This window comes from Setaria italica, chromosome I (genome assembly GCF_000263155.2).
Source record: "Setaria italica strain Yugu1 chromosome I, Setaria_italica_v2.0, whole genome shotgun sequence".
NCBI classification, from domain to species: Eukaryota; Viridiplantae; Streptophyta; class Magnoliopsida; order Poales; family Poaceae; genus Setaria; species Setaria italica.
The window spans coordinates 5,784,303-5,796,369 of NC_028450.1; the positions used below are offsets into that span (position 1 = coordinate 5,784,303).

Here is a 12,067-nt window from a genome sequence, read left to right on the forward strand (position 1 = left end):
GCATCATTTCATTGGTAAAATGAAGCAGGCAACGGTCACGCATACGAGCGTGATCGATCATATGCGACCGGCATAATATTCATTGTTAGCATACCATTTCAAGCTGACGGTATAGTATGTCACAAATGGTATAGGTCTCTCTTTCCATTTATACAAAAAAAAAACTTCCATGTTTGACTTGAAGTGTGATCACGAATATTTGAGCAAGAAGTATTGGTCATGTGGCAAAAGAGCTCTTCTCAGGGAGCTCAAGCTTGGAAGTAATTGAGGGAGAAGTGTGAAAGAATGCAGCGTCCGCATCCTGCCCCAAGTGCCTTTTTATTCACAGGGCAATGCGATAAATGACGCATTTGGCCTTGGGTTTTTCCGGGGAGGCCATCAGGTCATGGGACCCAAACCAAGGACATTTTTGTCAATGGCACATATGGTAGAGGTAGACATTCCGACTAAGGTTGCAACTTGCATCCCGTTTATACACATCTTAGACTTCTTAAACTTCTTTCTGAATATAAATATACCATAATGGTATTTTAAATATGGGTGGGGCTATTTTAGAAAAGTTGTAATTTTTAAACACAGCTTAGGCATAACTCTAATATATATGAACATATACTTATTCTTATGAATGCATACACTCGCACTCTACTCTTACGAATTCCTCTTGGCACAGACCGGATGAGAAATAATACAATTAATTGATAAAAGTGAATCTGAAAAAAGTAAGCACCCTATTAACTGTACAACTCAAACCATCACAAAGAGCCTAGCCAACTACTCCCTCCATCTATGTTTCTAAGGCATGGTATAATTTTGCACGGTCTTCCAAATAAATTTTTGACCATTCATATATCTTATATTATATTATTTATGGTTATAAACTTATAATCATTGTAGAGTATATTTGATTATGAATCCAACCATATAAAATTTGCATTATAAAAATAAAAATTAGTAGTCAAATTATTGGTTAAAGATTGTAAAATTTGAATATTGATATGCGTGTGCGTCTTATAAATAAAAATGGAGGGAGTAATTATGTAGCAAGTTTGCAAGCTCTTGTTTCGGCTTTATAACACGCTGATTACGTAGCAAGTGATGAACTGATGATGTAGCCCCGGAATATACTGTATACTTTTAGAAACTTTTTCAATTTGGAGTACAGGTACACCAACTCGCGGTAGTGCGTACGCGTAGCGGAGGAATAGTTCCGGGCCAATGGTTGGTGGAAACGTTGGAACGGACGGACAGTCAGCAGAGGGAAGAAAGAAAAGGCTACGCCTACACGCGGGGTGGGTCCCTTCCGCGCCAAAGTACACGCGGTGTTTGAGTGCGGAATCTTCCCCAGGGCTACCCGGAATCTTTACCCCCCGCTCAGCCCCCACGCTGTCGCGTAGCCCCGCGCGGGCCCCACCACCACTCCCGCTCGCACCTGCAGGCTTCTGGTTGCAGTACGCCCAAGTACAACGGTGAATTCAATCCCCCGTTTATAAATGCTGTTTTCCTATTTATTTGGACTTAGACGCTCTCTCTATATCAGAAATAAATGGATAAATAAATCTAAAGTATTTTTTATATTGATATTGGAATTCTTCCTATAAAACACACTATCGAGAAGCTCAATAAAAGCATGCTAGGAAATCGTTTTGTGAATGGGATTTTTTATGATAGGCCTATGCGCACAACTTTGTGGGGGTGCATGTAAATATTACATGGCAATAGTGCCAGTCTGCCAGACATGTTTTTTAATCTTCTCTGTGGACTTTATTTAGGACCGCATGCTGGTGTTTGTCTATGTTTTGATGTGAGGCTTAATTAAATCGTTGTAGGAGCCGCAGGAAATCGTATCAAAAAACCGGGAAGCATCTCCTCTTCACAACAAGCTAGATTTCAACCAGTTCGATATAACGAAGCAAAACACAACATTTATTTTCCCAACAAAAACACCCACACAAGAAGCATACACTACTATAGCACAACACCTATTTCTCTATAAAGATAAACGTAAAGTATTTTCAATTGGTATTGAGATTGGAATTCTCACTACAATGCACATTATTGATATAGGTCCAATAAAACTGTGGTATTGTGAAGAACTCCTTTTGCGGATTTCGCAAAGAAGAAGAAGAAAGAATTCATTTTTTGCAAATGTGATTCTTACAACCTACTTCTTTGAGCGGTGCAATATAAATATTACTCATAGCAATAGCGCCTGACATGTTTTATCTTCTTTGGGGATTTATTTAAGACCACCAACTAGTGCTTGGCTATGTTTTTTCTTAATTGAGGAGCGTTTGGCTATGTCATGATGCACTCATACCGTCATACGAGACTTGAATCTTTGTAGGAGCCACAAGAACAAAAAAGCATATGAAAGTCAGCAAACATATTCATACAAATTAGGTTTCACAATGCAATATAACGAAGCATAACACAACTGTTTTTTTTAAAAGAAAACACACACACACATCTACAGCACAATGCTGTACTACACCAACCACTAACTGAGACATTTTAAGCAGCAGTAACTTGATCACATCTTTCCCCATAACAAAAAAGTTGGAAGCCATCTTCTTATAAATTTCTCGCCACGAGTTACCGGCCATCACTCCTGGTGCAGACCAATGAAGAGGAAGAAGAAAGAAGCAGCTGTGCCCGCATGCATAGGACCTGCAGGATCTGGAAGCTAGAGCAGTGCAGTGATGATGGATGGAGAAATAAATGCATGGAGGCCCATCAATTCATGTAAATCGCAGGAGGTGTTTGGTTCTAGGGACTAGTTTAGTCCTTGTCACATCGAATGTTTAGATAATAATTAGGAGTATTAAATATATGTTAATTACAAAATCAATTGTAATTCCATTAATTAGACTTAATAGATTCGTCTCGCGAATTAACTTTCATTTACACAATTAATTTTGTAATTAATCTATATTTACTCAACTGTTCGTGCAACCAAACCCCCCCCCCCCCCCCCTTTCAGAACCAGCCGATCTCTGTCCCACATTAAACTGCAGTTAATCAAAACCCAGGCCGAGTTAAGTTAAAAGTACGGCGCAGTTACCCCCAGACTGCGAGCAGTTGAGTTAACTCGTGCAGCAGGCCGCAGCAAAGTTAACTGCACGCTGCAACGGAAGCAAGGAAAGCTGTTCTGAGTCCTGGCTCGCCTTCTCGTCTGTACGACTGTACTGCGGGGCGCGCCGTCTTTACTCTTTTACCGCACGCCGCCGTACGTACACGAAGGGATAAAAAAATGTTCACCGCGACGTACACGTACTTGGTCGTCCATGACGCGGCGAGGGTGTGCGTGTAACCGTCGTACGTGCTCGGCGTGCGTGCGGTACGGGCTGTTGCTTTGTGGCCGCCGTTGAGATTCTGATTCTTCACGGGCGCCGACCGCGATAGCGTCAGACCCAGAGACACGGTCCTTGCCATCCAGTCGTCGCAGTAAAAAAAAAAGAAAAAGGAAACCAAGGCAAGCAAAGCGAAGGCCACGCCGGCCATGAATTTCATCGGCTGAGATAGCTTGCGATCGACTACATGCCCGGTTATTTCGCGGTGAAAACAAGCTGTAATGACGGTCATTAGAGTGGTATCCACGGCATTAGGATGGGGAGATCATGAGGCATAATTGCGATGTTACCGTCTCGGCGGCCATTGATTAGGTTAGGGAGGTTCCGAGGTTAGCGTCGTCTTAACATCTCTTCTGTCCTAAGCATTAGTGGTAATTACTCACTGGCTATCTAGTTACTGATCCGAGATTATTTACATCTACCGCGAAATTTTATATTTAATTATTTGCTCCGAGAGTAACATTTCCTAGCTTTCTCTAGTATATAGAAAATCTATGTTTTTAAAAAAAAAACCAAAAGTACTTACAATTTGAAACATCCGGTTTTTTCTTTGCTATTGGCCTATTGCCTACTGTAAGGAACAGGTGGACGGTACAAGCAATCTTGAGAGATTCTACACGGAGGAAGCATCATGATTCTGATTCGACATGAAGCTTTTTTTTTTCTCAAAAAAAGAAAAGGTTGGAAGAGACCGGTTGCTAATTTTTCGGATGTTTATGCTTGATCTAGGTTATCATAGCAAGAGAGGTAACTTTTAATCTATTCATGACAGCGACGTTGCAACAGTAGTAGCGAGTCCATGCAAATGACCATCATTCTATCTTGTTGGAGATCGCCAAATCTTTCTCATCCACTCTAGCTACTCATGTTGATGCTGGGAGCAGAGGGCACAGTGTGTGTGTGTGTGTGTGTGGTGGGGGGGAGGCCTTTCACGCCACTTGTAAACACATGAGAGGGACCCCCAACCATGCATGGATCTCTACCACCCATATGAGTGCACTGCAAAAGATGAGGACAAAGTATATGGGCTATTAGATGTGACCATTGGGCTATACTTAGGGGGTGTTTGGCAGGGAGGGGCTAAATTTTAGCCCCTGTCACATCGGATGTTTGGACACTAATTAGGAGTATTAAACATAGTCTAATTACAAAACTAATTGCACAACCCCTAGGCTAAATCGCGAGACGAATCTATTAAGCCTAATTAGTCCATGATTTGACAATGTGGTGCTACAGTAACCATTCGCTAATGATGGATTAATTAGGCTTAATAGATTCGTCTCGCGATTTAGCCTATGGGTTCTGCTATTGGTTTTTTAATTAGCTCATATTTAGTCCTCCTAATTAGCATCTGAACGTGTGATGTGACAGGGCTAAAGTTTAGCCCCTGACATCCAAACGCCCCCTTAGTGGTAGATTGCCTGCACATAGGCATAGGTTTTGGAAGGGATGGAGAGAGAGCTTTGTGGTGGGTTTGTGGTTTGGTCTCTCTGATTCAGCAAAAGGGCAGCGGATCAGGGTGTGGTGTGGTCCATGCGAAGCAGAAGCAGGGGCAAGGAAACAAGGCACACAAAAAAGATCAGGAATCGAGTGTGCGGGTGTTGGGGGGAGCTAGCTGTCCTAACAATTGGCACACTAGCCTTTGACGGATGGGGAGGAGGCTTTTGCTGTTGGCATGTAAGGCTGGATATGTTCGGTTAGTGGGGTTCCTTAAAATATACCTTGGAGCATCATGTGTAGCACATGCCACTGCAGGGTAATGTGCCACCACCCTAATTTGGGTTTATCTGAAACAGCAAATGAAATGTTCATCATAACTAGCCTTTTTTTGGTAATCAGTACGATGAAAAAAAAATCCGAATATATAGGGTTTCATTTTAATTGAATTTTTGGTTAATTGGTACTATTAGAGAAGCATCACAAATCCAAACGCGATGCCACGAGGCGAATCATGAGGTTTAACTCTTTTTTGGAAGAATTATATGGCCTATGAGTTCCCTTTCTACTACTGGTGAAATCCAAGGTTCATTCGCTTCCTGCACACCCCTACCTACTTTTTAGGCCATTTTGAATCTCAATAACTTTGTGATCCGTCTAGTTCATTGCCCTTGACATTGACTTCCGTATCTTATACCATTACAAGCTGCTTAATTTTAACTTTACTAAAAAAAGATTAATGAAACATTGCGAGCATTTGTGGCCACGAGATCCCGTACGTGATGGCAAATGCAAGTTGTTGACGTGTTGATTCCGCAGAATATTGCCAGGGAATACTTATTAGAAAAATGGCAGGAAAAGAATATTATCACAAGTACAATCACAGGGTGTTCGAGCCAATGATGTACTGGTACCTGACGGCACTTGGGGGCATATAATACACACGGCCCAAGGACAGATTCGTATTTTAAAACCAGCAGCCATTTTCATGCGCGTATTTGATTAAGCGTTTTTGGACGGCAGATTAGCAAAGCACGTAGTATGATCGAATATGCTAAGTTTTTTTTAACAAAAACTTAAAAATAGGAAATGTACTGTTATTCCGTGCCTTGATTTGGGAAGTTCTAGGGAGTGGAAAAGGAAATAAACAATGGATGTCTAGAGCAAAAAAAAAAAAAGGATTTCTTGATGGCAACAGCAAAGTGCTTTCCTTCCGTAGAAAGGATTAAATTAAACATCTGGATTTCCTTCCTATCGCAGTGGTGTGCAGTGTTTACGATACAAGCGAGAGTTGTCTAAGCTACAGATCTGTGATCCCGTCGAAGTGGAAGCCGGCTAATCATCCCAGAGATGACGCCGAGCTGTCGTGCATCACTAATCAATCTTATCGCGAGCTTTGTTTAGGGGGTGTTTGGAAGGAGGAGGCTAAACTTTAGCCCTGTCACATCGGATGTTCGGATACTAATTAGGAGGACTAAACATAAGCTAATTACAAAACTAATTGCAGAACCCCTAGGCTAAATCGCGAGACGAATCTATTGAGCCTAATTAATCCATCATTAGTGAATGGTTACTGTAGCACCACATTGTCAAATCATGCACTAATTAGGCTTAATAGATTCGTCTCGCGATTTAGCCTAGGGGTTGTGTAATTAGTTTTGTAATTAATCTAGGTTTAATACTCCTAATTAGTGTCCAAACATTCGATGTGACGGGGGCTAAAATTTAGCCCCCTCCTTCCATCGAGCCCCCATAAACCGGCGAGCTTGGCCTAGCCTGGCCAGCTCGAACCACGTCAGCATCAACTATAGGCGAAAAAGAAATGCTTGTCTGACCTGATTTATCTGGGTAGATCCAAAACTGGAGCTATCCCTCACCACTTTGTCGCCGCAATCTTCCAAAAAAAAAAACCCAACAATTGAGAAGAAATCGGTGTTTTTACGGCGCAATTCTTTTCTCTCTCGCTCACACGAAAATGTGTAACACATCCATCATCAACTCAAGGTGACATCACCTACTTCTTGGAACGTACAAATCTGTATTTTTCTATAATCTATGCAGGGAGTAAAAACACACAAAGAAAAAAAAATCTTCCTTTGCGAGGGAAGCGAAAATATCTTAAATTCTAAGGTGAACCTAAATCAAATACTATTTTAATATTTTTATATATGAAAAAAATGCAGCAGCTTCGCTATTGGAGAATAAAAACCGCAGCCGTGCGTTTATTGCCGTGACAGAAAAATGTTGCAGGAACGTTGTCCACAAATGCAAAATGGGAAAAACCAAAAGGCGACTCCAAACGTACCCAAAAGAGACGGTGGCGCGTACACACGCGGAATACACCACACGGGCAACAAGCACAAGACCCCAACCCGCCGGGTTGGATGGATGGAATGGGTAGCATATAAAGGCCTGAATAAATGGGCAAGAAACTTGGAAGCGTAAAAGGAAACGAAAGGGGGCCGAAAAAAAGGTTACCATCTTTGCACTGCATGAGCTCCAATCCATTCACCATCCTCCTCTCTCCTCCTCTCACCTCCTCTTATTATTGAGTTCTTCACCTCACCCTTCTCTCTCCTCTCCCTCCCTCTGCTCTGGTGTGCTGCTACTCTCCCCTGCTTTGACCTTGCTGGCTTTATCCGCCTTCCCCCCGCTTTTTCTTGGATTTCTAGGATCCAAGAAACTCCCTTGCGTACAAGGAGTCCGGTGATCCGGGCGGGCGCTTAAGTTTCTTGATTCCTTGCGGTGCTGTTGGATTCGTGTAGCCGGAGGTGAGGAGATGACCGTGGAGGAGGTGAAGCTGCAGGCGAAGGCCAACGGTGGGCATGGGGCCAAGGACCAGTTCCCCGTCGGCATGCGCGTGCTCGCCGTCGACGACGACCCCACCTGCCTCAAGGTCCTCGAGAACCTCTTGCTTCGCTGCCAGTATCACGGTATGCCCTACTCCTCTAGTCCTCTGTCTCCTCTGTTTCTCTCTCTTGTCTCTTCCCTGTATGTTTGGATTCTTGCTCCTCTGATCGAATTGTATCTTCAGTGCCGTTTTTTTCTTTACGATTTGGCCTTTGCTTGATTTGGTTTTCGTTGTTTGCGTAGCAAGGAGGTTACAAAGATGTTTAGGTCCTTGTTTGCATTCACATAAATAGCAATCCTGACTTTATGCCCCCCACTTTTTTCCCTATTGGTTTCGCGGTGAAATATTTATGCTCTGTAATGTCATGTCAAGCTCAGTTTCATTTTTTCTTGATTGAAAAAAATCAGGTTTTTTATGCTGCTCTAAAAAGGATTGAATTTTATCATGTGTCCACACACGGCTTAATTTGGTTTCTCTCCGTAAGGTCTCTCGATTGGACCTCCAGCTGTGCAATTTCTGTGGGTCTCTAATCTTGTGTTCTGCAGGTTTTTGCCTGTAGTTTTCCAATGGTTGGATTTTCTTCAACGGAATGTTCTTCTGCTTTATTTTTCCGCGTGCGAGTGATTCTTACGAAGATTTGACTCACATGGATAATGTGTTCTTCCGGCGGCCTTTCACTTGTGCGCTAATCTGGCCGGATTTGATGTCCTTGTGATGTCGCAGTGACAACAACTGGGCAGGCAGCCACAGCCCTGAAGCTGTTGAGGGAGAAGAAGGACCAGTTTGACCTTGTGATCAGTGATGTCCACATGCCGGACATGGATGGTTTCAAGCTCCTTGAGCTTGTGGGCCTCGAGATGGACCTCCCGGTCATTAGTAAGTCTTGTTTGCCTACTTCTCTTCTTGTCATTATTGCAGCCAATGATCTGAAAAATGGCATTTCTTGAAAATCATTGTGGAATGAGTAGATCTTGTATAGTATCTGGTTAGTTTGGTTTACCTCTCTCGGACTGCTGAACTGTGGGCTTATGAGTAAAGCTCATTCTACTAAGAAATTCATCTTCACCGCCTTTGGCTTGCTCAACGTGCCATTGAATTCATTAATTTTGGAAAAAAATGACGTGTCTCATGAGAACATCTGTATGCCCAACGTGGGTGACCACTAAAAAAGAGTTAGAAAGGACAAAAGTCTGCAAGGATAATGAACACCAATTAGTTCCTGCAGGAAGGTCCATTATTTCCGTTGGTTCAACATACAATGAACATTGTGAATGCATTTCTCTTTGATTACCTGGCCACCGTGCGAATTTCAATACATCTATAAAATGTCTAAGTTCTGAAGCTGACCGTGTATCATCATTCAGTGTTGTCTGCAAATGGGGAGACACAAACAGTCATGAAGGGTATCACCCATGGAGCATGTGACTACCTGCTGAAGCCAGTGCGTATTGAGCAGTTGAGGACAATATGGCAGCATGTGGTTAGGCGGAAGAGTTCTGATGCCAAGAACCATGGCAATGATAACGATGATTCTGACAAGAAGTTGCAGTTGGCTAGTGCTGAAGGTGACAATGGTGGCGTCAATCGCAACAAGAGAACTTCACGCAAGGGTAGGGATGACAATGGAGACGACGGTGATGATTCTGATGACAGTAATGAGAATGGAGACTCCTCAACCCAGAAGAAGCCACGGGTTGTGTGGTCTGTTGAGTTGCACCGAAAGTTCGTGGCTGCTGTGAACCAGCTTGGCATTGACAGTAAGTGCTCTTGTTTCATAGCTTAGTTATCAGAATGTTCACTAATTATTTTCTCCAGATTTGTTCTATTATTCTTGAATCATAACAGCATGTATTTGTGTCTATAATTGCAGAGGCTGTTCCGAAGAAAATATTGGATCTCATGAATGTTGAGAACATCACAAGGGAGAATGTTGCGAGTCATTTGCAGGTTTAATTTCTTTCCTTACATTTTACCTAGCATTTAATTTTACGTGATAACGTTTCTGCGATGTTTATTATGGAGCGAGTTTTTGTACATTATGATTATTCAATTATAAGCTTGAATACTGTATCTTGAAGGAGGTTTTGTTTTGCAATTTTGCTAATGTATAGTTCATAATGCATAGAAACTATACTTTCATGGTATTTTTTCACTTTATCTATAAAATTTCAATATATCAACTTATCTCCACATGCCTGTTTTACTTTCAAAAGAAAACAAAAAAGTGACATCTGTTAGCATATTTGTCAAGTTATATAGTTCACGTCCTTCAGTCCTTGTAAAGACCACATTCTTTACTTTATTCAGCATATTACTTTCCCCCCTTCTTGCAACTAGAAGTACATTTAATAAATCCTCTTCTTGTTGGTTTGTTATTTCAGAAGTATCGGCTGTATCTGAAAAGACTTAGTGCTGATGCGAGTCGGCAGGCCAATCTAACTGCTGCATTTGGAGGAAGGAACCCTGCTTATGTTAACATGGGGCTCGAAGCCTTCAGGCACTACAACGCATATGGGAGATATCGGCCAGTCCCAACCACTAACCATTCACAGTCAAACAACCTTCTTGCAAGGATGAACTCTCCTGCATTTGGGATGCATGGTTTGCTGCCTTCGCAGCCACTTCAGATTGGACACACCCAGAATAATATGAGCACTTCCTTGGGCAATGTTGGTGGGATGAACAGTGGTAACCTGATCAGGGGTGCTCATATGCCACTGCAGGATAGTAGCAAATGCTTTCCTACTGGTCCTTCCGGTAACTCTTTTCCAAATATATCAAACAGCACAGCATTGGTTCCAACGAATAACTTGCCATTACAGTCTCTTGAGCCAAGCAACCAGCAACACCTTGGTCGCATGCACTCTTCTTCTGCCGACCCATTTAACTCATTTGTTGGTGAGTCTCCCCAGTTTCCAGACCTTGGAAGATGCAACACCACCTGGCCAACTGCAGTTTCATCATCGAACATTCATGAACTTGGTCAGAAGGACAGCATGCCCCAACCAAACCTGCGTGCAAATGGCCCCAAGCTTGAGCCTCTCTCAAGTTTTACAGAAGCATCCAGTCAGATTCCTTTGCTGGGCAATGAAATGCAGAGCCAGGTAGCGTCACTAGCTAGTAACGGTCTTCCAATGCCCTTCAATCAGGAAGCGGTGCCATTCGCATACAGAAGCAGCACCAACTCAAGAGACATGCTGAATAACAACCTTGCGCTTAGTAATTCAGGCATCAACTCTTCTTTGCCAAACCTTCGCCTAGACAATTCTATGGTTCCGAGGCAGACACTGGATGGTGGTAATTCAGGTGGTGTTCCCCCTTTGCAAGATGGCAGAATTGATCAGCAAGCTGTTAATAGTCAGCTAAACTATAACAACGATCTGATGGGGACAAGTAGGCTGCAAAGGGGACTCAGTGGTGGTCTGGATGACATTGTTGTCGACATGTTTCGGCCGGTATGATCCTATCCTTTTATCTTCTTTGATGTACGCCTACAAATGTTGACAGTAATTTTTTGGAGAATGCCAGCCATGTAATAATAGTATTAGAATAACAAATATGGATAATTCAGTTTGATACAGATGCATCCTAGCAGTAGTAAACATTTTCAGTACATAAAGCAGCCACACAATGTCTGTTTGAAATAGAATGTCTACCCTCTGGTTTCTATTCCTAGCATCTTTGGGTACATGAATGAATCAGACTGTCAGGATGCCCGCCTTTAATATTTACCACTTTTTACATATAGCTACTCTTCCACGACTTAGTTATTCTCTCATTTTTTTGAACTACCGATGATAACTAAAATGTAATGTTAAAAAGTTTTGTTTCTAACCATGCCAAATTCTCTAAATGCAGGACCGCTCAGACGACAGCATCCCCTTCATTGACGGGGACTGGGAGCTGGTCTAGCTGGTTTCAGTTCCCTACATCAAGTCTTGGTGTGAGATTTTCCGCATTTGTGGGGGGTCGGCTGTTGATTGGTCCATGCTAATTGCCTGCTCAAAGTTGTTTATAGTAGCAAGTTTGTATCACAAATGCCTTTTGCATTTGGCTTTTCAGTCTAGCCGTCAGGTAGTGTTACGCCTGAACATCGACTACGTGGTATTTGCTACCTTAACTCGTGTGGCTATGTTTAAGTCAGGTATAACTGTGGTTATCGTGATATATAGCATGGTTATGAGCGAAGGAATGCTTTATATTTCCTCTCCTGGAGATGTCTTTGCTGTTCCCCTTTCCTGATTCTCCTTGGCATAACTCAGGCCAACTATGAATGGAATGCTGTGCTTCATAAGTTTGTAGTCACAGCTCAGCATTACCACTAAAATTGATAGTAGCAAAAGGAACCCAAACACGCAAAGGAACATTGTACATGACAAAAATACTTTTCACACTTTTCTCTCCACATTTTGGGTGCTCACCATTAAAT

At 42.4% G+C, this 12,067-nt stretch overlaps 1 protein-coding gene across 1 annotated transcript; it reads left to right on the top strand.

Moving 5' to 3' along the window:
- Positions 1-7,214: 7,214 nt before the first annotated feature.
- LOC101785953 (two-component response regulator ORR24) lies at positions 7,215-11,847 on the top strand. The gene is made up of 6 exons (XM_022827260.1): positions 7,215-7,720; positions 8,362-8,514; positions 9,003-9,395; positions 9,509-9,585; positions 10,020-11,093; positions 11,497-11,847. Exons 1-6 carry the CDS (start codon positions 7,567-7,569, stop codon positions 11,548-11,550), a joined length of 1,905 nt encoding a protein of 634 aa, XP_022682995.1. The 5' UTR covers positions 7,215-7,566; the 3' UTR covers positions 11,551-11,847.
- The last annotated feature ends 220 nt before the right edge of the window (positions 11,848-12,067 follow it).

Coding starts and splice junctions, on each gene's coding strand:
- LOC101785953 (XM_022827260.1), top strand. CDS start 7,567: ATGACCGTGGAGGAGGTGAAGCTGCAGGCGAAGGCCAACGGTGGGCAT. Junction 8,515..9,002: donor GATGGACCTCCCGGTCATTA/GTAAGTCTTGTT, acceptor ATCATCATTCAG/TGTTGTCTGCAAATGGGGAG. Junction 9,396..9,508: donor GAACCAGCTTGGCATTGACA/GTAAGTGCTCTT, acceptor CTATAATTGCAG/AGGCTGTTCCGAAGAAAATA.